The sequence below is a fragment of the Equus quagga genome, chromosome 20 (genome assembly GCF_021613505.1).
Source record: "Equus quagga isolate Etosha38 chromosome 20, UCLA_HA_Equagga_1.0, whole genome shotgun sequence".
NCBI classification, from domain to species: Eukaryota; Metazoa; Chordata; class Mammalia; order Perissodactyla; family Equidae; genus Equus; species Equus quagga.
In genome coordinates, this window is record NC_060286.1 from 2097817 (window position 1) to 2122730 (window position 24914).

General features: G+C 52.0%; 1 protein-coding gene across 6 annotated transcripts in view; it reads left to right on the forward strand.

The window, feature by feature from the left end:
- The window catches only part of SAMD4A (sterile alpha motif domain containing 4A), a 202553-nt gene that overhangs the window by 165163 nt on the left and 12476 nt on the right, over positions 1–24914 (forward strand). For all 6 annotated transcript variants that reach the window (XR_006886388.1, XR_006886390.1, XR_006886389.1 and 3 more), the window contains 5 exons: positions 6255–6576; positions 8794–8879; positions 13787–13905; positions 18214–18415; positions 19774–19900. Coding sequence is in view for 2 of the 6 variants with exons in the window: in XM_046647862.1 (XP_046503818.1) it covers positions 6255–6576; positions 8794–8879; positions 13787–13905; positions 18214–18415; positions 19774–19900 (856 nt within the window). In the remaining 4 variants the exon portion in view is untranslated. The remainder of the gene's footprint in view (positions 1–6254; positions 6577–8793; positions 8880–13786; positions 13906–18213; positions 18416–19773; positions 19901–24914) is intronic.

Consider the following 24914-nt stretch of genomic DNA (forward strand, 5'->3'; position numbering starts at 1 on the left):
TGGAGGTGGGTAGGACCAGAGCAAGTTCTGTGAGCACGTAAACGTTTTAACACAGTGGGAGGTTTTTTTCTTTTTCACAAAGATGTGTGTGTGTATAACTTTACATACAATGTATAAAGTTATATTTAATGAAAATCACACAAAATGTAAAGGAGTATATATTTATAGAACATGCATATATACTTTATAAGGAAGATTGCCTTTAAAAATCTCTGGATGGATAGACAGACAGAGGCAGCTCACATGCTCATCCATGTTGAGAGGCCTGTTCTTAATGAAAGCATGTCACAAACCACAAGTGACCCATCCGCCTCAACCACAGTAATTGCTGCTGTTCTTAGTTTTATGCTAGCTCCCCTTTACCAAGCAGCTTCTCTAACAGTGATTATTGCCATTTCTAATATAAGAAACCGTTCCCTTTTGGGAGGCATTCAAAAGGCCAGTTTTCTCCTTATCTGTTAGAAAGCACAGAAAATGTTTTGTATAAAATTTGATTGCTAAGCGTTAACGGTGAAAGAGTGACCCTCCCCCCCTTATTTCTGGAGCATGTTTCAGGAACTCATTCATGTCCTGTCACTGAGGAAACGCGCCCACCTGAGAGACAGAGATGGAACTGCTGTCAGCTCTACTCCCTGTGGCCTTGGGCCCAATCACTGTGTGGAAACACAGGACAGCAAGGTGGCACTGGTGGTCCTGACATCCACTGACTTTCTATCTAACCTTTGAATAAGTCAGTGACACTTTCTGTGTCCCAGATTTCATACCTAGAATAATATTGACTCCACAAAAATACTTTTGCCCTGGTTCACTGGAATGAGAGTGTAAAAAAAAATGGCAAATGTAATACAAAGTCTGAGAGCAGCTAATGGCCAAGAGGAAAGCAATAATGAGTTTGTTCAGTTTGACTTCTTTGAGGAGGAAAGCTTGTGTCTGTCAGACCGTCACACTGAGCTTGCTTCAGAACTCCTGAGTCCAGACACCTGTGTGCTCGTCTCTTCAGGAGCTGATGGCCTTGGGGTGGGGCACCCTTTCCTCAGCTTCTGCTCAGGACTCAGCTGCTGGCTCTGTTCTCTTTTCTCTGGGACCCTGCCTCTCCTGCTCTTCAAGGGAGGGCGTCGTCCGTAACCTGTACCACATAGGCCACCAGTGATAGACTCCACTCAGCCACTTCTCTGGCACTCCAGGTGTCCCCAGTTGATTGTGCTGTTGGAAGTGCTGTCGTCGTGCCCTTGCTTGCCCACAGCATTCTTACCTCACAGGGAACCCAGAGATCTCTAAGGAGATGGCTAGGACCCCGCCCATGGTTAGTTCACAGCCAGTAGACACTGCAGTTAAGCTCTCCATCTGGAGCTCTCCCACTCAGTTACTGAACACTTACCAAGCAGCCGCCTTGGACCAGACTTACCCCGTCCACTGGAGGCTGACGGTGAGTCACACAGGTTCCTGCCCTCGGGGAGCCCGGGACACTCATTGTGACAGATAGACATATGAGCCAGTGCTCTGAGAATCCAGTGTGATCCATGTTATCCCCAAGGCAGGGAGGGAGAATTTTTCCTGGGATGAAACAGACTATCTGCAGTGGCAAGGAGAAAACCTTGGAGGGGCCCAAGATGGCTTGAAGATTCATTAGGAGCCTATGGCCAGTCTTGGTGGACCCTTGAGTCAAGGTAGGGTCCATGAGTGTGGAGAGGGATAAGAGATCGTTTAGTGGGTGTCCAGGCATTGGCAGGCAGTTTGGGCTTGGGTGTCATGCCATTTAAGGACAGAAAATATAGGAGGAGTTACTAGTGTGGGAGAAATGGAGTTTATTTTGACAGGTTGAATCTGAGGTGCCTGTGGGATACCCAGGCAGAAATGGCAAGTCTAGGGGCCAGCCTGGTGGTGTAGTGGTTAAGTTTGCACTCTCCGCTTCAGTGGCCCAGTGTTCATGGGTTTGGATACCAGGGGCAGACCTACACACCGCTCATCAAGCCATGCTGTGGTGGCATCCCACATACAAAATAGAGGAAGATTGACAACAGATATACACTCAGAGCCAATCTTCCTCACCAAAACAAAAAAGAAAGAAAGAAAGAAAGATATGGTAAGTCTATAATCCACAAGGGTTTGAAGGACTCAGTTGTGGGTCATCTGTGTATAAATGGTAGTTGGTACCTCCTGTGTACCCCTCCTTGAAGTGTGCATCAGGTGATAGGAGCTGAGGACAGACCCTGAGGAACATCAGAAGATATGGAGGGACTGCATGATGACAGAGGCTGAGCCTGCCCAGAGGGTCGGAGAGAGTGTTCGACGGAGGGAACCCTATCGGGTGCCATGGATGTGTCACACATGAGGAAGACTGAACACCGCCCCCTGGAATTGGCATTGGCAGGAAACTGGTAGCCATGATGAGAAGGGTTTCAGGGGACTGGGAGGGGACAAGAGCAGAAACCCATCAATGGGGGAGTCTGAGTGGGTGATGAGACCATGGGGTGAGGATGTGTAGACATCTCAAGATATTTGGTAGAAAAGGAAAAAGGAAGATTAGAATGGTCACTGGGCAGATTTTTCAACGTTCATCTTTAATATTGAAAATGTTTCCACATGCTTTTATTCACCATCCTTCTTTTCCAATGGACTCCCAAACTCTGAAGCTGAACTGTTCTCTGAGCCTGGGAACCTGGCATGGAGAAAAGAGATACACACACACACAGACACACACACAGAGGTAGTCAGGTGTCCTGTTCTGTGTTCCCACAGCTCCCTGTCCAGGCAGCATCCTCACACTCCTGAGCCCCAGGAACTGTCAGCATCTTAGGGTGAGGACTGTGTCGACTTTGTGTTAAGATCACCAATCCCTAACAGTGCCAGGCTCACGGTAGGGCTCAGCTGACGTTTGGGAAATGACAAGAGAGGGAATGGAATGAAGTAGATGCAGGAGCCCTGTCTACTGTGTGAGAAGCCCATATTCTTCTCACACACGGGGAAGAACGGGGCCACAGACAGTTGGTAAGTGCTGGGGACCCTTTGGCTGCTAAAGCTGTCTGCTCCAGATATTTGCATCTCGTTGCTGTTACAGGCCCCACAGAAGACTCTGCACCAGTCTTCCTCCATGACCTGAGAAAGCAAGGCCAGAAAAGGCTGACATGATTGGAAAGGTGCCCCTTCCTGCTTGTCCTCCCTGAGTTGTGCCCGCCCGAGCTGAGATGACCACATGGCAGTGGACCAGCCTTTCCAGTGCTGCACCTGAGCGCCTCAGCTCTGCGGCTTTGTCCTGGCACATCAGTTAATGGACAGCTTCCTTTTGCCTCTTTGTGTTTATAACGTGGGTGATGTGAGGATCGGTAGACCCTTGGGTTGATCCCCTATTTGTGTCAGCAGGGAGAATTTATCCCCACAGCTAGTCTCCATTCAGCTTCCTTCTCAACTTGGGACTCAGTGTTGAGTCTGGAATTCATTTTGCAGAGTCAGGAATGTAATCTGCAGGTCGTGGCACCAGCCGACAGGCTGGCACAGGCAGGGGCATTGCTAACTGGCTGTAAGTCCAGTGTTATCTTTGAGACAGTGGCTTGAAGTCTCTGGGGCAAACAAGACAAAACCAAAGCAAACTCTACATGATTCCTGAGAAGCTGTATTTCACGGCAAGTGTCCAACAGTATTCGTCATGTTTATGGTTTCCTTTGTGGTATGGTTGCCCCAGTAAAAGAGGAAGATAAGATTTGAACTTGGGGCAAGTGTATGTTTCCTGTTTGAAGGAGTTCAGCATTCACCATAACCAAAACCCCCTCCCCCACCACGGAGTAACTCTAGAAGCCTTCTTGCACATGACAAGAACAGGCACGGGTTTGGTGGTGGTTGACAGTGTCACAGGCATGCACATGCTCACCTCAGCGGTAGCCGCCACATGGAAGGACATGACAGCCTGCCTGTGGTCACCCAGATAGGCCTGCCAGCTCTGCCTGCCCAGCCCCTCTGTCTGGGAGCGTCGTCCTTCTGTCTCCTGTCCTCCCGGCTCAGTCAGGGCAGGACGAGGAGGTCGGAGCCCCCACGCCCCGGGTGTAGGTTGGGTGGTTGGCAGGAACTGGAGGATCTCGAAGCAGGGGTCCCCCAGTTGGCACGTAGTGGGGTCAGGAAAGGTGGCAGAGTCAAGCCATCTGCCCTGTCCCATTAGGTCACCAGGTCCAAGTCAAAGGACCCGTCACATGATGGCCTCAGGCACTGGTCCGGGCAGCGGGGAGCCCATGCCTGATCAGGAGTGCCGACCCTGCAGCAGGTCTGCCCACAGCTGCAGTCATCCCTCTACCGCCAGACCCGCCAGGCTCAGGAGGCAGGCGGTGGGCGATCTGAGCCCTCCTCGGGAAAGGGAAAATGGACTCTCTCCCCTCAAATAGGCCGGACATGGCCCTGGCCAGGAGCAAGACAGGTCTAGGGGCTGCTTAGCATTTCACTCCCTCCTCAGCCCTGGCTGCCCTCCAGGCGAAGGCCCACTTCAGGCTCTGCTCCCGACCCCTGAACAGAGCCGTTTCCCTACCCGGTCGGTGGGGCTGCTGGCCTTTTGCTCCCTGGAGGTGAAACCCGCCTGTCCAAGGCTGCTGTCCTCGGGTGTCCTTTTTCTAATTAATTGATTGGACAGTCTGGGAGCAGAAATGATCACATCGCACGTGCTTGTGTTCCTTGACATCACCAAGCAGTTTTTCTTGGTAAGCGAGGATCCCAGGGATGGGCTGGTACTCATGCTTCAGGCTTGTAAAATTATGTCCTTGCTATTCTGGGCTCTCAGAAGATTAAACACTTCTCTGGTAATCAGGGCCCTGATTGTAGTGTCCTTCCTGGGTCCTGGGGAGAGGTTTGCTGCTTAAGCCCCGGGGCGGCCCTGGGGCTGAGGGCCGGGCCCCCGCTCCCATGCCAGGAAAGCGCCCCCAGGCCCAGACTTGCAGCACAAGCCTCTGAGCCCGTTCTGCGCCTCTGTGATCGTCTGGCACATAGATAAATGTCGATCAGAATCAACTTTCATTCCTTTTTCTAATAGATAATGCCCACTATATGAAACTATGTATACAGAAGGACCCAATTTTATTATAAAATATATAAAGTAAGGTATATATTTTATACATTATAGTGTACAAATGTATGATACATATTTCTCTCTAGAATGATCCTTCTAAAACACGTCACTCTCCTGCTCAAAACCTTCCCTGATTTCCCGTCTCATTTAGAAGAAATTCTTCCCCCCACCCCGCCCCGGCCCACAGGCCTCCCCGCTGCACCTGCCTGGCTCCTTGGATTCCGTTTCCGGCCCCTCGCCCGTCGCCTCCCTGTGCTCCCTCGGGCATCCTTGCTGCTCCTCAGACACTCTGGGCACCCCGCCCTGATGCCTTTGCCCTTGCTGTGCCCTCTGCGGGGAGCACTCCTTCCCGGATCCTCATGCCCCTGCCTCCTGGGGCCCCCATCCAGGGTCAGCCCTCAGAGAGCCACCCTCTCAGCAGCCGGCCTGCACCTCAGACCCTGGCAGGACGGATGTTCATCTCACAGAGGCTGTACACCCCCTGAGGGAGCCCTAAAGGCCCTTCCCACCGTGTCCCCGTGCCTGGCCCAGTGCCTGGCAAGTCAGAGCCCTCAGCACATGCTTATTAATTTAAGAAAGCAGCACAGGATGCGGTCACAGACACTGACCTGCAGCTTTACAAATACTAACATCGCCACAGCTACTTATTAAGGCAGGTACTGTTGTTGCTCTCATTTTATCCACAGGGAAACTGAGGCATAGAGGGGCTGTTTACCCAAGGTCACACAGCAGTGCCAGAATTTGAATCCCAGTGTCTGTCCTAGAGTCTGTGCTTTCAACCACTGCCCTGTACTGCCTGTGCTGTGGGCTGAGCAGAGGTGTGACTGAGCAGGGTCCTTCACCCAAAACGAATCACCCCCAGGACCGGAAGCCACCACACACCCCCTGCCGCCACACCACCTCTGAAGTGTGTGAGTGTGAGCAATGGAAGCACGTCTCATAGGAGGCACGCAGGCAGCCAGGGAGGAGGCGTCCAAGACCGTGTCAGTGCTCATCTCTCCACAGTGGGATCTTCTCCTCTCTATACATATCTGTATTTTCTAAGTTTTCTACCTGGGCTCATATTAGAATGATAACATTAAAATGTTTGCTTTTCAAAGAACCTTCTGATGAAGGGCCAGCAGCCGCAAGTCCTGCCGGGGAGGGGAGGCATCGAGGCAGGCCACCCGTTCCTTACCCTAATGCAGGTCTTCTCCCTCTGACTGTCCAGGACATCATCGAGGGGGGCAACCTGCGCATCCCGCTCCAGGAACTGCACCAGATGATCCTGACTCCCATCAAGGCCTACAGCTCCCCGAGTGCCACCCCCGAGGCACGCCGCCGGGAGACCCGGGCCTCGCTCATGGGCCCCGAGAGCCAGAGCCCCGACTGCAAAGACAGTGCCGTGGCCACTGGCGCCACCGCCACCACCTCAGCTGGGGCCAGCGGCGGGCTCCAGCCACACCCGCTGAGCAGCTGTGAGGGGGAGCTGGCCGTCGCCCCCCTGCCGGAGGGGGATCTCCCCGGGCAGTTCACACGTGTCATGGGGAAAGGTACAGCCTGATTCTCCCGCCCCCCCTTTTCTTCTCTCCACACCATTAACCAGAGCTGCCAGTGCCTGCGGGGCTCCCCATGTGTGGATAAGCTGTCTGCCAGAGTGGATGTCATTAGCCCACTGTACAGAGGAGGAAAGTACGGTGCAGAGGGGTCCAGGCGTTTGGGTCTGAACTCGGATCTCTCTGACCCCAGAAAGCCTCTTCCTTGGCTTTGTCTCCTTCCTCTCCCACTCCTTCAGACCAGGGTGCCCCGGGCCCTCCTGGTAGAGCACTCACTGGGCCTTTGGACCTCAGGCTAAAGTCCGTCCTTACCACGGACCACTCCAGGTCCCACAGCCAGGCTGCGTGCGTGCTGTCTGACAGGACAGAATTCCCGTGCGTCGTCTGGGAAAGAGTGTCCTTTCCACCTGGCCCGCCCTGTGCCCCGGGTCAGAGCTTTATCCACATGTCCTTGACGATGTCCAGTGCTAGAATAATTTGTGTTTATGGGATGTTTTGCAAAAAATCTTGATTATTTAAAAAATGTAGTGAATGCCAGTACTTTTCCTTTGGGAAAGGGAAACATTTTTTTCTTTATTGTACAATATTTCAAATCATTTTAAAGACCCAAGTTTTTACCAAAAGAAATGGACACTTGAGTCTTGAAACTCCCCATGGTACGTGACCTAAAAAGGACAAATCCATAGAAATCTGGTGCAGAGGAGATGACGTGTACCATCCCTTGGAGCTGAAATGCCAGCAGCCTGATGGCCAGGCCACCCTGGTCCATGGCCTCCTCTCATTCACCTCCTCGCTCCCCCACCCCCAGCTGGGCTTTCTGCTCTGTGACCCTCTGGGTGAAGATATCCATGGGAGTGGTTGCCCCCCTTCCATGTGATGAGACCCATGGTGGGCTCACCCCTCAGAAGACCCACACTCCTCTGGCACGGCCTTTCTTTAAAGTTTAACTACTTTCAAGTAAATTACAAAATAAATTCATTCTCAACATAAAAAAATCAAAACTAAACAAAATGGCAGAAGGTAAAAAATAGACCCCTACCCCAAGCCACACCATCTTCCTCCCCAGAGGTGACCACTAGAAGCAAGTTTGGACTACCCCTTCAAAAGTTTCTAATCATATACATGCACGTGAGTATCCTTTCACACTCAAAAAGGTCTTGTTTACATGTTTTTTTTTTTACATTACATACTTTGAATATTTCTATCAATACAATGGCACTACCTCGTTCTTTTTAAGGTTGCATACTATTCCACTGTTTGCATAAACCATAATTTATTTAGCAGGGCCCCAATTAATGGACATCAAGGTGGTATCCAAGCCTTTGTTGTTAGAAACAATGCTATACTGCAATCTGTCTGCAAGGACATGGTATGAATGGGGGTCTGTGACAGGCTGGTTCCACAGGATCAGGGAAGTCTAATGCCCAGGCTTCAAGCTTGTGCTACTTGAGCACAAGGCATTTTCACTTCTACTTGATGTCTTTTGTGCAACAATCTCCACTGTGGCCTTCTAAACATTACCATCAAAATCAGAGCACCGAGACCTCCAGGATAACAGTAGAATGGGCTATACCAATGTGCCATGAGAAATCCAGTGGGGATGTGCTCTGCCCGCAGACTAACTTTGCTGTGTCTCTGTTAGCACTTACTTGAGTGTGCAGGCAAACCTGTGTGTGTATAGATGCACGTGCGCTTTTGAGAAAACAACCCTCCAGGGTCTGAGTAGCAGGCTTCCCGCTCATGTGCGCACCCACACACCTCGCATCCTAAAAGATGTGTCAGCCTCATTTCTCCAAACAAGGTACCAGTTCATTCATAAAATTATGGAGACAGCTCTCTGATAACGTCAGTGGTCTTGACTGTTTTTGAATTTCCTCTCAAAAGGAGCGTCTTTCAAAGATAGAGCTCAGGACACTGCTGCGTTCTTCTCTCCCAGAATGTCTGTCAGGCTGGATCGCGGAAGGCTTAATATAGAATGGCATGCCTGGAATGAACCGAAGGGGCTTCTCGAGGCGAGGGCTCCCGTGGTGACCGAGCCTTTGACTTCCATGGAATGAGGAACCTCCTGGCCTTTTTTTGTGACCCTTACGTAAAGCCACAGGCCACATACTTCTCAAAATACTGGTCCTGAAAGAAAATCAGAGGCAGATCTCAGAGGTTAAAATGAGCGTGCATTTTTCTAATTCATCTCCCTTTTTTTTTTTAAATTCACAGTGTGCACACAGCTCTTGGTCTCCAGACCTGATGAGGAGAATATAAGTTCTTATTTACAGCTCATAGACAAATGTCTAATTCATGAGGTGAGTAGTGACAGGTTTCACAAAACTTTTTCTCATTGCTTAGAAATGGTTCTCAGAACGTCTGTGATGTGATCATTTGGGTTTCTGACAGCTTGTTCTTGAGGGGTGGACGGTCACGAATAATAGTTCAGGCAGAACTCAGCTATGGTGGCTTCAACCCTAAACACAGCTTGTATATTACTTTGGTGTCCAAAGATTCTTTAGACTGAGTTCTGATGTGAGGGTGAAAGCCTGAGAGAAACTTCTGACTCCAGAAGAATTCCTGAGTGACCACCCTGGGTGGTTAACACACAGCCCTGCCCTCTAGCCCTTGGCATTTTCAAGTATGTTTAAAATTTTGTGTTGAAACATTTTGCCTTTTGGCTCAGGGAAATTTGAGGGAGAAAGAAAGAGAGGGTGTGCAACATGCGTGTTTGTGTGTATGTTGTGTGTGGTTTGATGGCTGTTCCACTCTGTTTTGATTTGTGATTTTTATTGGAATTGTATTTAGCCATATGTCCTTTTGAAGGACTAGGCAGGCTGGAGCTGTGCCTCCCAGGCTCTCAGAGAGTGCACCATCTTCACCTCGAGCAATGGCATGGATGGGCTGGGACAGCCCTATACCCTGGCAGCTGCCCCGAGGGACACGTGCGGGCCGGCTTGTGCCTCAGATCTAGGACTCCAGTGGCTTCTTGAGTGCAATATCCCCCCCCACCCCCCCACAAAGAGATACAGAGATGAGGTCTAGGCTTCAGAAAACTTAAGACCCAATAAACCTAGGGTCCCGGGGTCTTTTTGTGGGATTTTGACATGAGAGTAAGATGGTAAAGGCCTCCAGGTCTCCTCACCTTGGCCGTGTTGGCAGCCACAACCCCAGCAGTCCAGTGGGTCCCAGTGAAGGGAGACAGTCTGCACAGAGGTCTGGCCTCACCTACCCTCCCAGCTCCCTCATAGGCAGATCTGCTGCTGACGGGCTGGCTCGGTTCTCAGCCCTCCACCCTCCTGCGGCCTGACTCTGCCCGCCCTCCCCCAGGTGGACAGTCTCCCTCTGGGTGTCCAGCACAGCCACCTCTCCCCTATCCTCTAAACCCTCATTTTTGCGATTTCCTCTCACAGTAGCTGAATTCTTGTGTGTCCCTTCCACCAATCGTAGACTAACCTTTCCTGTTTCCAGTCCGGACGCTGCCCTTGTCTTGACCAGCAAAAAGTGACAACAGAAGAGAAGGCAAGAGTACATTGACGAATTCTAGAACTCATTCATCCCATAGATATTTATCAAGTGCCTAGGCCCTGTCCCTGGCTAGGTAGCTTCTGGTGTGGAGTGGTGGGTGAGACGAAAGGAAACAGGGCATCACATATGTAATGACACAGCCTCTGAGAGGGCCGTCCCACGTGCCACGGAGCCCCGAGGGAGCGGCACTGCCTCCCGGGAGCTGCCTCCACGCTAGAGCTGAAGGCCAGCCGGAGCCTAGGAGGGAAGGCGGGTGGCGGGGGGCGCTCTGTCTTGCTGGGGAGGAAGACGCCTGCAGTGGGTTTCAGGGCGCTGCACAGGGGAGGATTTAGGCCTCTGAGAAAGCAAATCGGAGCTCCGCTCCCTCTCCCACGCCTGCTCTCACTCTGGGCCTTCAAGAGCTGGGAGGACAGAAGCTTCCACCTCGCCTCGGTCTGCTGAGCCCCCGAGACAGAACACAGGGCCTCCGCCAGCCCTGGAGCTTTGGCCTGTGGCTTCTCGCATTCCTGCCCTCTCTGAGCACTCCAGCTCTCCCTCCAGTTTTCTCTTTCTTTCCCCTTTTCCTCCCTGGCGGCCCCAAGTGATTCAATGTGAGGATGGCGCCCTGCTGGCAGGGGCCCGGCTGCTTGGGGGCCAGGGGCTCTCGCAAATGGGCATCATGCAGGGAGGAGCTCGTGCCGTGTCTGCTTGCCTGAGTTCATGTCAGGATGGAGGGGCCTGCGCTCTGCTTTGGAAAGGAAAGTGTTGTTCAAGACTTTATTATTTTAGTTCGAAAAGGAGGAAACGCGTCTGAATAATTTTCCACAGCCTCGGGTTATTCTGTGTGCAGCACACACCCTCCCCGTGAGGCCCCGCAGAGGCGCACGGTCTCCGTCCTGGCTGAAGGTTGGCCTGGGCCGGGAGAGACAGGACTCCCTTTCACAGCCTGAGCGTGCTGTTCTTTAGCTGACTCGAAGGGGAGGGTGTTGACTGAGCCCAGACGCCTTCCTTCCTTCCAGAGGTGGAGGGGCTGACTCCCTAGAGCAGGGAACAGACAGGCGGGGAAGTCTGCGTTTTGTATCTGAGACCAACTGCTTTGTCTCCTGGATTATAATCCCAGGCTACCTGCCTCACCATCTTGAGAAGGTTCTGGAAAGATGAGCTCTTGCCCCCTTTATGAGCCTTTAATCCAACCACAAAAGCTGTAGGACACATCTTCCTCCAGATAGACTTATTGGTTTTGGCCTGACGGGGACAGAGGACTATGGGAGTGGCTGCCTGGCTGTGTCTGAGCAAGCTGTAGTGTGGAATCTTCCCTCCCCTCCAGCCCCTGAGGAAGCTGCTGCACCGTAGCCCAGAGCTGCTAGTGGAGGGGCCGAGGTGAGATATCAGCCCTTCCAGCCAAGAGCAGAGCTCCCACCACAGTCTGCTACTCTGCGGGCGCACCCAGGAACCAGCTTTCAGAAATCACTCGGAGCCAGCCATGACCTAGCTGCTGCCCGAGCTTCCCAGCTGCAGCTTCCTGGCCTGCAAAGAACCGGCTGCCACACTCGCTCAGCGCTGCACCCCAGAGCTAAATGAGCCTGATGCTCCCGTGTCGAGTGAATGAGCTGCCCTCTGGGGTGGGGGGCAGGAGGGGAGTAAACATCTCCACCTTTTGGATGCTCTTTGCCACCATGGCAGATGTCACGTATGAACTGGTGTCCTTGGAAGCACTTTGAATGCACATCTGTAAAGTGAGCCATTGACTCCTTTGTCACTTGCAACTCAGGCCAGTTGTCCTTTGGGCTGGCGTCAGACCAGTTCAGTATTGTAGTGTTGAAACCTTGAAGTCCTTTGCTGGGGCTCAAGGTGATTGTTGAATACCAAGTGAGATGACACTCATATACCACCACCAAAGGTTTGGTCTATGCCGCCGGAGGGAGGATCTGTGGGCAGCTCATGTTGAACCATTGCTGAGAGCTAGTCATGTTTAGAGTATTCTGAGTGCTTGTCACGTGTTATCTCGTTTAGTCCTTACATTGTCCCTTTGAGGGAGGGATTATTATCCTCAGTTTTTAGAAGGAATTGAGTCTCAGGAGAGGAACTTGCATGAGGGTGTACAGGTACTCAAGCCCTGCCCATATGCATCCAGAGCCCTCCTCTGACCACTGGGCTGGACCCTCCTTTCCAAGTCATCTTGACCAGCACACCTGCACCTTGTGTCCTCACTCAACGTTTGGCTGAATAAGCTGGTCAAAAGCAGAATCTGTCCATCCCTCTCTTTATTAGTCCAGCAGAAACGCATGCCTTTGCAGTTTTCAGAGGGACTCGTGTAGAGTTGGACACTCACCGAGCATCACTAGCAAATGAGAGGGACCACGGAGGGATCCACATCTTCACCTTTTAGCCTTAAGACCATCCCACCACGTACCTTAATGGGGGGTCTGCACCTCTTTCTCCATGGAGCACTGAGTCCCTGGGTTGGTAGCCCTCCTTGATAAATATCCTTAATGGCATCTGGCTAAGGTCACCTAGGAGGAAGGGATTTGCAAATCAATTACTTTTCTACAATACAACTAACATCTTTTTGCTTTTGTTCGCATAGCTCTCCTTTGTTTAGGTCCTTGAAGATTAAATGTCATCAGGAGAAAATTAAGCTGTCATTTTTTTCTCTGTTTCCTTCATGGGAAATAGTCATGTAGTCTGTTACTCTAAGTAATAGTTTATTGCTTCTTCAAGGATTTCATGCCTTATTGACAAAACTATGCAGTCAAATTTGATGGAGTTCCCACGGCATGTGGACCACAGTGCCAGGCCCTTGCCAGGGCTCTGTACTGCAGGCGCAGTTTCCCCGTCTAGAGTACCACATGTCCATTTTCTGCACACAGCAGAATTGCCAGGGCACCTGCTCCAAGCACAGGCTCCCTAGACTCCCCTCCAGGTCTGTTAATGGGGCTCCAGGTGTGTGGGAGCAGGGCCGGGAATCTGCCTTTAACAGTCTCCTTGGTGGGTTCTAATAGATCATGAATTTGAGACGCTCTGCTTTGGGAACTCATAACTCCCAGAAAGTCCTTCCCTGGGCCATGGTGGCCACAGGACACATGATACAGATGACAGTGTAAGCAAAATATCCCCCAAACACCCATTTTACTAGTCAAGACTTGAAAAGTAGTCAGATCTACCCATTTTCCTAAACTTTAAACAAAGTTTAGGTCAGGATAAGGGCATGGAGCCCCCTTAACTGGAGATTTCTCAACAAAGCCCTGAAACACAGAGACTATACTCCATTTTCTAAAGGCCCGCAGACCACTCCGGGGTGACCACACACCATCCAGTGGATTGATTTTTGGAGTAGTTTAGCATTTCCGTTGATTATGAAAATGCAGGGCCCTGCCAAAGCTTGAGTACTCAACAATCTGTTTTGCAATTCATTCTTGGTTAGTAAATAGAGTCCAGAGTGGAGACAGGAGGAAAGGGAAGGTGGGAATGGATCTGCCAGAAATGCACCCAAAAACGAGTGTTGTCAAAAGCTTAATGCGTGTACCTTCCCAGGCACCTCCAATGTCAAATAACTTGAATTTTCAGTACGGACAGCTCCTAGCTGCAACTGACTGCTGTTTGGACCAGGTTGGAAACAGACAGATGCAGAGACTCTGATGTTCCCCTATTAATTTCATGTTTCTCCCTCTAATGCCAGGCTGCGTCATCCATTAAAAAGTCCTGTTTGTTTTTGCAGGCATTTACAGAGACACAGAAAAAAAGGTTGTTGTCATGGAAACAGCAGGTGCAGAAGCTCTTCCGGTCTTTCCCTCGGAAAACCCTTCTAGACATATCAGGATATCGACAGCAGAGAAAGTATGTTGGGATTTCATTGTTTGCCACGCATGGTGATTCTGCAGGGTCTCATTTCCTGTTGGGATGCCCGGGTGCCTAGGGCAGGACTAGGGCAGGACATCATTCCTTGTTCAACAGGATGCCCTGTTGAACTGCAAATCACATTCCTTAAGCAGATGGGGTTGGGAAAAGGCTGTAGAGAGAGCATTCCCAGAGGAAGAGCTGAGTGTGATCTTTTGTAACTCAGTTTATATTGTCAAAATGACATCGGTATCAGTCCAGATGGGCACCAAGGGGAAAGTGGTGTGATTTAATGAATGCCAGCAAAATGCTTGGTGGTTTATCCACAAAAGGGGGCTCTGAAAGGACAAAAATGTGTTGTTCTATCAGCACCTTAAGTGGTAGTGTGATTTTTCTTTCTCCCTTCTAGCTGCAGACAAGCTAATTATAGTTGGTGGCAGGGTGAAGAGCCCAGTGCTAGTCTATTTTGGTCTGAGCTGCAATCTAAGAGTGGAGCAGTACCATTCTTGATTTTTCATAGTACTTCAGCTTCTTGGATGCAGTTAAATGAAGCCTGCTTGTACTTTGGAACTGTTACCTTAATCTGGTTTTAAATTGAGGAATCCAGTTGCATATTAAAGGTGAATTACAGTGGCAATGGGGGAGGAATTGCGGGGAGGGGTGGTGTTCAGCCTTGAACAATGACGGAGAGTTTCAGGGAGACAAGGGAACGATGTTGCAACGTCCTGAGAAATCAACATTCTATTTTACATTTTTAAACATGAGCATATAAACAACAGTTTTTCACCTGTACCTATAAAGCTCTAAATTCATTTCTCAGTGCATATATAGAAGCTCTGTCTGTGTTGTTAAAATTTTTGGTATTTATTTGCATAAGTGTGCCTTAAAACATTACTGTTTTATATTATTTAAGGGAGATAAGACCAGTTGGAATTTGTGAACAGTCTTCATTGAAGATTAATGTAAAAATTACAGTGTTATCATATTTCAGCATATATTAACATTGTTATTTATTAAACAAACATGTAGCACTTCCTATGCGTCAAGTGGTATCCAAGCACTTGAAGAATATTAATGCATTTAATCCTTGCAACAACCACATGAGGTAGAGGTGCTATTATTAACCTCAGTTTACAGAGGAGTTGGTAGGCAGTGGCATCCGGGATTTGGACCAGGCAGGTCAGCGCCAGCTGCAGAGTCAGTGTCTCAGCCTCTCTGGATACCAGGCAGCTTTCATGGTCTCCGGTGATGTATAGAAAAGACGATCAGGCAAAGCCACACTCTTTGTTGCCAGTTCCCTGGCCCCAAGCCCTCTGAGGTTGGCCTCCCTGGGTTGGGCTGCACTACCTGTGCACTCTGAGGATTCCTGGGGGCCCAGATGAAAGGCCAGGCCTGCTCCTCAGCCTCCTCCCCTGGAGCTACCCCCTTCCCAGGCTCTCTGTCTTCTTGTGAGGGCAGCAGTGCCTCTCCCAAGTAAGAGGAGGAGGTCCCAGACCCTTCTTGCAACACCGGGCCCTGGGAGACAAGTTCCAAGAGGAAGAAGGAATTTAGAGGTTGAAGATGAAGATGGAGCTTTTGAGCTCTTTGCTCCTCCTCCCAGAAGTGTCATCCCCCACCTCTGTCGGCCCCGCTTTGTCCTTGGTCCGCGTCAGAGTTGCCCACTTAGAGTGGCACAGGGGGCAGTGACCTTGACCTCTCTAGAGTGTTATAAACTAGCACTTGTATTGGGCTAACCCACGGTTTGGCAGATTGGAGTCCTGATGGACTGCTTTTTATTGATTCCATAAGAATGAATTCAGTCATTGATCGTGGATGTTCAACTGGAAGTTGCTAAGCTTTAGAAAATAATTGTTCTCATAATTATTACCTCTGAGACCTTTTTATGCTATTAGTTTGCTTTGAAGACCTATTTCTCTGACATTACAAAGGTAACTGCAGCCCAGCCTCTGCTTGAATTATCACAAATCCCAAATTAATTGGTTCTTATTCATGTTAATTTATCAATCTTTTCACGCATTTCAAGGTAATGAAATCAGTTAGTTAGATTTAAGAAAGCAGAGAAAGAGAGACACAGATGAGCTGAGCAAGAGAATGAAAAATGAAAACTTGACTCATCACTTCATTCTCTCCCCAGAAAGAATGATTATTTCATTAAGCCTAGTGATCTTAAGTAACCTAAGTGTTATCTCTGGCTGCCAGCAGTGGCAGCCCTCAAGTCTGGCTTTGTAACACCAACTAAGGTCACCACAGTAAGGCCCCACCCTCATTAGAAAGATAGCCTGGCCAAATTCTACTCCCCATCCATCCTGTCCCCAACATGTTCTGGGCTCTACCCACTGGAGACAGCCCAGCTCCGTGAGTCCTGGCTTCAGGTGCTCCCACAGCCCTCACTCTCCAGTGACTAAGTGTCCCCTACCAGAATTCTCTGCTCACATTATATTGCTTAAGAAAATAGTCTTGCCTTCCTGGAAGCACAAATCAGTTTAGCATCAATCATTGACTATTGTATTTTGCATACGAAATAAGTTTTTAAAAATCCAACAGAAAAGGAAAACAAGCAAAAGAGCTCTCCACACTGAGTTAGGAGTGTCTTCGCAGAACACTGAATCATCTACCAGGTGGCCAAAATTCTGACTCCAGGAACCAAAGAACTAGTTTTCATAACTGCAGAAAAGTGGTTACTGACCCTTGTCTCCAGCTGTCATGCATCTCAGATAGTCCTTCCTCCAGAGGATGGCTCTACCCCTCCTGCTCTGAATTTCTTCTCTCAAACCAAAAATTTTGCCTTAGTAAAGGATGGGAGAGGGGTAAAAAGGGAGACAGGATGAGACAGACAGAGAGACCTAGACCCGTGAGCGCCCGCCTACCCCCGCGTGGAGATGAGCACCGGCCTGGAATCGGGAACCTTTTCCTTGACCACAGAAGCCTGGAAGTGGAGACAAGCCCAGAATCCAGCTGCAGCCAGCCCACTGTGGAGTTCTCTTCCCTCCCCCTCTCTCCCTGGGAAATGGAGGCATTCTGGAGAGAAGAGAAACATTTTCCAAGATCAGCTGTGCCTATGGCTTAGCCGCCCCTCCTCCTACACACAGCCCTCTCTTTCTCAGGAAATGACTGCTTTGCAGCCCCCTTCATCCTCAGCTGCTCAGACGACGTCAGCCCGTCTCCCGGAGTCTCCTCGCTGGCTCCTTGCAGACCTCCCCTGTGTGGCTGGGAGAGCAGTCTGTTCCATCTTGTGGCCATTGGAGGTAAAGCATTTCGGCTTAAACGTCAGTGAATGACTAAAGCTGACTCTTCCTGGAAAGAATGTGCTGGTTCCTGCAGCCCTGCTGGCCTCTGCGCACCCGAGTAGAGCCTGCCGCGTGTTGGGGAGGACGAGTTCTTTGGCGCTGAGGTCACCGGACCGAAGGGAGCACGGCGTCTGAGTTCACTGCCAAGGGTCCCCAGCAGCCTCCTGCATGGACCCAGGCAAAGCACGTGACCTCCAGGGCTTTCTGCAGGAAGGGCCTGTAGAGTGGGGAGCAGTCAGGGCCCTAGGTCCAGAGCACTTGGAAACATCATCTTTGTCCCCATATCCCTCCTCTCAACCGGGAGTCAGAGCCCCAGACATGGGGTCATCTGGAGAGGCATCACGATGGCAGAGACTGACTCATTCGCTCATTCATTCGTTCAGCCTGCGTTTACTGTGCCAGGAGCTGATCCAGCCGTGGGCCATGCAGGATTGGTCAAGACAGATATCATCTTTTTTCTCATGGAGCTTACATCCTACTGGGGCTCCCAGGCCATTTTCTCCAAGCGTGCTGCACAGACAGACGTCAGAAACGGACTGTGGTATGAGGGAAGAAGCACTTCCCGTGGCTTGGCCACCTTCTTGCTGTGTGGCCTCCTGACGGCATGTGAGTGCTCAGGGCCTAGGACGCAGCATGGAGAAGACTGAAGAGCTCACTGGTTAACCTTCTGGGCTCATATGCCACCGCTGCCCCCTAATGGCTGTGTGACCTTCATGAAATTATTAGGCTCTCTGTTTTACTTCTCCAGCTGTACAAAGGGACAGAGCACCTCCCTCATGGGGTTGTCATGAGTACTGAATAATCAGCGTAGACGTCCCAGGGCAGTACACGTGATATTTGCTCTCAGGGAGTAGCTCTCATTTTAATCATAGCCCTTTCCTGGCATAGACCCCCACCCCCCTAGGCATCATAACTGTCACAATGTGAGCGGACCCCCAGGAGGCGTCCTGCTGGCAGCCCGGGGGCAGGCAGGGCTGAGGGTGGCTCACAGTACCTCGGTTCTGCTCTGTTCCCCTGCCAGCCGCGGCTTCGGACAGTCCAACTCCCTCCCGACGGCCGGCTCTGTGGGTGGCGGCATGGGCAGACGGAACCCACGCCAGTACCAGATCCCCTCGCGGAGCATGCCTTCCGCCCGCATCGGCCTCCTGGGCACCAGCGGATTCGTCAGCTCCACCCCGCGCAGCACCGCAGCCAACCCCACCATCATGAAGCAAGGAAGACAGGTTTGTTGCATCCCAGGGAGGAGGATGGGCAGCCAAGCGCAGGGCCTGAGGCTTCAGGAAGTCCCCTGATGACCCCAAGGTGAGGGGAGAGGCCGAGGGGGCCTAAAGTGAGGGAGAGCTGTCCTTGTGCTCAGAGGTGACCAGCGTTGTTTGTGTTGTTTCTCTGGGGCTGCACCTGGCTTCTGGGGCATTTGCTTAGGATGCCCCACGACTGCTTTAACCTTGGGGGCCCTGCACATGGGGGCCTTGAGGAAGAAAGGCAAGACCTATTTCTTATTTGCCTTGATCTGTGACCTGCCCCAGCAGATCTCACCGTCTCCCAGCTCTGGCTGCCAGGGGAGCCTGAGCATTTGTGGAGCTTTCCTAGCCTTTTATCCGAGGCAAAGAGCTCCTTTGCCATGCTCCCAGCTGTGGCGGAGAATCCACAGGAAGGAGCCTGGGAGAGGCTGTCAGAGGGAGGATGAAACATTCTCAGCCAGTCAAGGCCAGCTGCCCGGGGGTTGTCCCTGTGTGATTTAGAACCCCACTCGTCCTCCCCAGCCCACCTGACACCTTCCACTGGGGTGAGCCCAAGCACTGGGGGCCCCGCAGCATTGGGGGCTCCGTAGGATTGGGGGCCCCGCAGCACTGGGGGCTCTGCAGGCAGGGGCTGGGACTGGAGGGGCACAAGGGGGTCTGAGGTTCTGGGTTGTCAAGGGAAACTAAGCAATGACAGATTGGATTACAAACAGGAAAACAGCTCCAGGCAAGACAGGCCGGGACCCCCTCCCCAGGGGAAGCAGCCCCAGATGGGAAAGCCCCGCTTTCGGACCATTGTGGGAAGCCCCCGGATTGGTTCAAGAGGAAGTCACTGCTAGGACCCCCGCCTAGTAATAAACATGCAAGCCGAGTCGTGCCAGCTCAGTTGCCAGCTGAGATCTTTTTTTTCTCCTTCTTGCTTTGTAGTAAATTGTAAGAATCTCAAAAAGAAAATCAAATGAGAACCCTGAAATAGTCTGTGCTCTTCACTGCAAACATTTATAGAAGTCCCCCCATTTCCAAGAAAAGTGACAGGAAAAGCAAAGGCAACAAAGGAGCAAGAAGAGCTTGGAGACAGCGAGGGAGATGGGTGTCCAGGCGGAGCTGCAGCTCAGAGCAGGGCCGGGCTGGGGTGGGCGGGGGCCGTGATGGAATGGGGGACTAAAGCCCCTCTCTGCAGATATGCAGATAGGCAGCACTGGCCTGCAAGCCCTCTTCCAGAAGTTAGCAGAGTCCTCAGGGGTGTCTGCCTCCTGAATTCTGGCAGGGGCCCTGCTCCCACTCCCACCCCCACCCCATGTGTCTGGACTAACTGGTTCCCCCTTGGTGTTTCTCACTAGAACCTCTGGTTTGCCAACCCCGGGGGCAGCAACAGCATGCCAAGCCGCAGCCACAGCTCAGTGCAGAGGACCCGCTCACTGCCTGTGCACACTTCTCCGCAGAGCATGCTGATGTTCCAGCAGCCAGGTAGGCCCGCGCGCCTCACCGCCCCCTCCCCTAGACAGAGGGGAAGCCAGGATGCCAAAACAGATGCCCCGGCGAACCCAGCCGGAAAGTGCTTAGGCTCAGCTGTGGCCACGCATTCCTTTGAGCTTATAGAAGCCTTTCCTTTTTTAAACTGTGCCTTGCCAGTGTGCATAGCGGCAGGTTGGCTGGGGGCCAGCACATGGAGCCCCCAGAGTCAATTGCAATCTGATGGGGATATTTTTGATACTAGTCATATTTCTACATTGGTTAAACCAGAGATATCCCTGGAGGGCTTTTGGGGGGAGGTGGGAAGGGTTCCCTGTGTAGTGTATGTGTGTGGTGGTTGTGTATGTGGGGGGATATGTAGAGAGTGAGACAGAGAAAGAGAAAACTTGACGATGTTGACACTGAGAGACCCGGCCCTGGTTTGAGAGGCCTTGCAGACATGGCTGTGGGACCAGTCATCTTTCCTTGGTTAAAGAGCAGCTCAGTGCACCTCCAGTCCACCTCTCCTTTCAGCACACCTCCTGACACAGAGTAGCCAGAATTACATGCAGCCAACCAATGCTCGCACCCTTTGCCTAGACAGACGGTAACCTCTTAGACTCCACAAGTAGTACAAGGCCACGCAAGCCATCACCACGGCAACTGAGATGACCCTCTAGGTGGGTAAAGCAGACATGTGTTGTACCTGTAGGAAAATGCCCACCCTGGAGAGTAGACGCACTCTGGACACGTCTTACAAGAGTTTAAGGAAGGAAAATGTCACTGTGGCCTGGGGGGTGCAAGGAAGCTTCTCGGAATTAAGCTGAGCTTCAAGGGACAGAGCGGGGAGAACTGGAAAGAGGAGAGCGGAGCTGTAGGAAGCAACACTGCAGAGGGCCTCAGTGCGTCCCAGCTGTGGCCGGGCCCAAGGTTCGGGCTGCAGAAGCAGCTAGTAGACCAAGGGAGCTGGGAAGATGGCGGCCAGTGGCAGGGACTCCGAATCCAAGGCCAAGGAGCTCAGACCTGGCCACTCTCAGTGGGGAATCCGTGGAAGATTTTGAGCTGAGGGGTCAGGCAGGAGTGTGCACAGAGGAGGGAGAGGAGGCAGGATGGAGGTTGGGGCCCACGGAGGACGGGGAGGACACTGACTGCAAGGAGCTGCCGCCACAAGGTAAAGTGTGTCCAGAAAGGAGAGGTCATCTACACGTCCAGATGCTTGTTTAAAGTTGCCTCTTGACTTCTAGAACCTTCCTATTGCACACTTTGTTTTAAAGCTCCTTTTCTCCATTTTGATACTTATAGCTGTTTTTCTTCCTGGGAAGAAATACTCAATGAAATTTGGGGGTTGCAGAGGCCTTCTCCCTTGGTAGTTCCAGCCTCTGTTTTCATGCAGAATTATGTGTAATCCATTCCCAATAAAAACAGAATCTGGACAAGATTTGAAGACATCCTGGGCACAAGGAGCTCGTTCACCTTGAATGAACATTGCACCCTGACCTCGGTCCCGGGCCTGTAGCCCAGCACCTGGAGCCTCACAGGGCCCAGCACAGCTGACTGCTCTCCTTCAGTCCTAGCACATCTGCAGCCTTCTCTCTTCTCTCTAACCTCTTTTTCCCTTCCTGCAGCTCTCTGCAGGTCCTCAGTCCTCCTTGTTCTTGCCGTGCCTTCCCCACGGTCTCCGTCTCCGTTGAGAACGCCAGGCCTGGGGAAAAGCCGGCCATACCTGGGAGGAGGGCCGCTGGGTCTGTTGACACGGGTCCTCCTTCCGCTCCTGTTTCCCCTCCGCAGTCCACAGCAGCACTGCGTGGTGGCCTCATGCCCAGCACAGCTATGACCCAAAGGTCATTTCCACCCTCTTCCCAGGAAGCCTCTTGTTCCCAAAGTTAAAGAATCAAGTAATACAGAAGGGCCCATGAGGAAAAGTGACTGTCCTCTCTGCTCCCCTCCCAGAGGCAACCTCTCACCACTGCTCTTGGTTTTCCTGGTAGTTCCATGCAAGTGTCTAAATAATGTTCTTTGTGTACGGGACTCAGAACTCTGAGACGCTCGAGGTTCGTTTGTTGGTTTGTTTTTATTTAGCCTCTGCCCAAGATTAGGAACCCGCTTCCAGCAGGGCCCTGGCGAAGGGCAGCGCTTCCGAAGGCAGCCACCGCTCCGGCACAGAACTGGTCCACACTTCCTCGTTGCCGGCACCCTGGCGAGCGCTCAGCAGTGGCCGCTCCTAGTCCTGCCCGGCACGCTTGGCCCGTGCTGGGGGGCTCTTCCTGGGACCTGGTCGTGAAGGGCAAGGCCGAGCACAGCCATGGCCAGGCTCCCTGGCGGAGGGAACCTGGCGCCGTGGGTCTCGACCACAGGCGCAAGGAGGCCCCACGCAGCCTGCCCGAGGCTGGAGGGCATCCCGGGCCCCTGCAGAGCAGGCATTGGTGTTTAAGGCCTCGAGTTGCGTCAGAACTCTTCCTTCCTCCTGAGGGGGCAGCCTGTTCCCAGGGCAGCCTCTCGAATGGCCACCACCGGCCCAGACGGAGGCTCATCCTCGAGAGCCAGGGTCTCCTAGAGGTGGGCTGGGCTCGTCTCCTCCGCAGATGGCCCTTCCACTCAGGCCCGCACATCCTGCTTAGCTGGGCAGGCGTCGGGGGTCTGCTGGCCAGTGGGCAGGACTAGACTCTAGGGATCCCATCAGGGAGGCAGGAAGCGGCTTTCCTCTTCACACGAGCAGTAGTGATGCTGACACAAAACGGAATAGAGATGTGTGGCTGACCCAAAAGTGCGTACTCAGAAAGCTGTGCTACATATGATGTGGCGTTTCCTCCCAGCCATCCAGAGCATCCATCTGAAACCATGTGGGCAAACTTTGAAGACCACAGTGCAGTTTGCAGGAAGCTGTGATTCCATTAACTTAAAATAATTCCATGAAGATGATGGAAGACTCTACATGTCACCAAAGAACACAGGAAAGCCTGGCAGCCCGCCAGCTATGTCTCAGCTGACCAGTCACCTCTCTGGATTTGCAAGCTGCTTCCTCCTTCCCCGGGTCTGCAGATTTGTGGGGCCTGGGGACCGTGTCAGGGTGGATTTCCCTGTACTCTCACATGGACAGGCCATAGATGTCTCCCAGGACAAGCCAGGAGAGCCCCCGGGTGATTGTCGCCTCCTGCTGGGCTCTGGATGAGTGAGAAACACTAAGCTGGCCCTCCCAGAGCCAGGGGGACAACAGTCTAATACACTCACTAGGGAGGTGACAAGCTCAAAACAAGGGTGGCGCCCAGTGAGAATGGTGGCGTTCCTCCGAGGGCCATATTAGTTTGGAAACTGCGTGTGAATGATACCTTTTCTTGGAAGCAGATCTGCTCCTGTTGACCTGGGCTCAGCCACCCTTGGGATCTAGTCAAAGAGGATCTCATTGTGGCCCTAGGGTGACACTAGGAGGTCCTGGAGGCTCCTCGCCACCTGAAGGGCCTAGCAAGGAAAGGGCAGAGGGCCAGAAGCAGGCTTCAAAGGGAAAGCATAGGGAAGGGTAGGCTGGCAGCCTCCCAGGGCTGCATTAGGGAGGGCTCATCCTTCCTTTGCATAAAACCAAGTGCAAACTGAGACAGCTCAGATGTGAGATGGATAAGACGCTGCCTTACATGGCAGCATTTCATGGTGTGACACGTCTGTTCACCACAGCAAACCTCCCCTATGCACTGGCTCACAATTGGAATTCTTCTACCATGAGAATGCTGCGTACCTGGGAGCACAGCACACAAGGCTGTCGTCATGCATTTCCTCCTTAGTGTGAGTTTCAGATTCCTTCCAGAGAACAACTGCTCTTAGAAAAAGTGGAGAGAAGAAGAGTGCCGTCAGTGCACGGGGTCCCTTAGGGGAATGGAAGGGGCTGCCAGGCAGAGGCACTGACCGAAATAGGGACCGACTTTAAGTACTTGATAAACATGTGCTGCCCTCCTTCTAGGAAGCGGAGGCAAACAGCCCTGCCTAGGACTGGCAGATCGTGGGCAGGGAGGGTGGTCACTGAATGCATCCCATCACAGCCAAGAACTCAACGGGCCTGTGTGCCTCTGCTTCTGAGACACACACATGGAGACCAGCTTGGGGCAAGAGGGTACAATATTGTCTTGTACCAAATTCTCCTTGTCATTTTTCCTGCACGTGTGGGACCGGGAGGATTTCCACAGCACTTGCCTCTGCAGGTTAGGAATGAGGCCACCAGAGAAAGGCTGTGTTCCCCACAGCGGATACGGGCGACTCATCGCTCACAGTCCTCTGTGCCCGCCGAGATATCTCACCTGCCATGTCGGCTCATTTCCCTGCCCACACTGATGGCTTCTCCTTTTGTGACCACCTCACCCTTTCTTCTAGGCTGCCTTTCTTCCTTACTCCCCTCAGCACAGCACTCCGGCTCCCACTCCTCCATCGTCTGTCGCTCCCTCGCCAGCCCATCGTTCTGATTTCTGTCCATCCAACCCTGCTTCTCACTTAATGGACTCAGAGCCTTCCTACTTATTCAGCAGGGTAGCCTCAGGACTCTGGCAAAGTGGGATTCTAAAGATTTCTCCTAGAGTGCCCTGACTTGACCTGATTCTAAAGTCCTACAGACATGACCTCTTGCCTCAGCCTCAGTGACTCGGAGAAAGCTGCAGAACTGCACCTAGGGCCACAGATGGGAGACTCTGCTGGGATGGCTGGTTTCTGCCAAGGAAAAGCTATTTGGGGGCCCCAGGTAGACCCTGCAGCAGCAACTTATTAGGGGTGGCAGCTGTCCCTTCCAGAATCTTCTTGACCCTGAGTCTGAGCACTAGGCTCTGCACTTGTGTGTGACTTCTGAAAGCCAGAATTAAGAAGCCTAGGCCCTGGGCAACCCACTAAACACTGGGACGGTCGGGTAGTGGGGGATTGCTAGTATTCAGAGATCACTGGGATGGTCCGGTCATGGGGGATGTCTAGTACTCAGAGATCACTGGGATGACCTGCTAGTAGGGGGATTGCTAGTACTCAGAGATCACTGGGATGACCTGCTCATGGAGGCATTTCT